This window comes from Buceros rhinoceros, unplaced genomic scaffold (assembly GCF_000710305.1).
Source record: "Buceros rhinoceros silvestris isolate BGI_N320 unplaced genomic scaffold, ASM71030v1 scaffold200, whole genome shotgun sequence".
Lineage (NCBI taxonomy): Eukaryota > Metazoa > Chordata > Aves > Bucerotiformes > Bucerotidae > Buceros > Buceros rhinoceros.
This window is the reverse complement of record NW_010387671.1, coordinates 39,228-39,932: the sequence shown is the minus strand read 5'-3', so window position 1 is coordinate 39,932 and position 705 is coordinate 39,228. Positions and strand designations below refer to the sequence as shown.

Genomic DNA, 705 nt, shown 5'->3' with positions numbered 1-705 from the left:
AAAAAAGCCCCCCCCCCCCCCCCCAAACAGCTAAACAAAACACAATAGTTTTGAACCTTAATGTGGAATGGAAATTATTTGCAATAGCAATTTGCTAGAGAAGCAGAAAACCTGCTTCAGTACTCTGCGAATTAGCCTTAAATGAACGTAATTGAAATCTAGGCAGTTATGCTGGTCTTAACGCTGAATGATACTGCTTTTACTCAAGGCTTTTTCTGAGAGAGTAGTACTGACAAGAGCTGTTCCTTGCTGTGACACAGGGAGATTCAGGAGGACCGCTGTCATGCAAGCACGAGGAGGTGTGGTATCTGGTGGGCATCACCAGCTGGGGCGACGGATGCGCTCGTGCCAGGAAGCCGGGTGTCTACACAAAAGTTGCTGAGTATTCGGACTGGATTCTAGAAAGAACTACGTAGCATGAGAGTTACCTACTGGGTCAAAGTGATGTCTTGGAATAATAGCCCTAGGAGCAATGTGATGAAGGATATTATGTCTTTTAAAATGGTGTTTCTTGTTAGCCTGGAATGTCAAAGACTTGATTAAAAAAGTAGAAAACCAGGAATGAATGAACTTCGCCATTTATAAATAAAAAGCTTTAGTAAAAACAAGCTCTCTGGTCACTGATTTGGCAGGAAAAAAAAAAAAGAATACGTCTGAACCCCTGATTTCTTTTCTACTTGCTAGCCAAAAAAGAGAAGGGATGAG

At 42.1% G+C, this 705-nt stretch overlaps 1 protein-coding gene across 1 annotated transcript in view; it reads left to right on the top strand.

The window, feature by feature from the left end:
* The window catches only part of LOC104499248 (coagulation factor XI-like), a 16,048-nt gene extending 15,632 nt beyond the window's left edge, over positions 1 to 416 (top strand). Inside the window, exon 14 of the mRNA XM_010143103.1 lies at positions 261 to 416. Within this exon, the coding sequence (XP_010141405.1) occupies positions 261 to 416 (156 nt within the window). The remainder of the gene's footprint in view (positions 1 to 260) is intronic.
* The last annotated feature ends 289 nt before the right edge of the window (positions 417 to 705 follow it).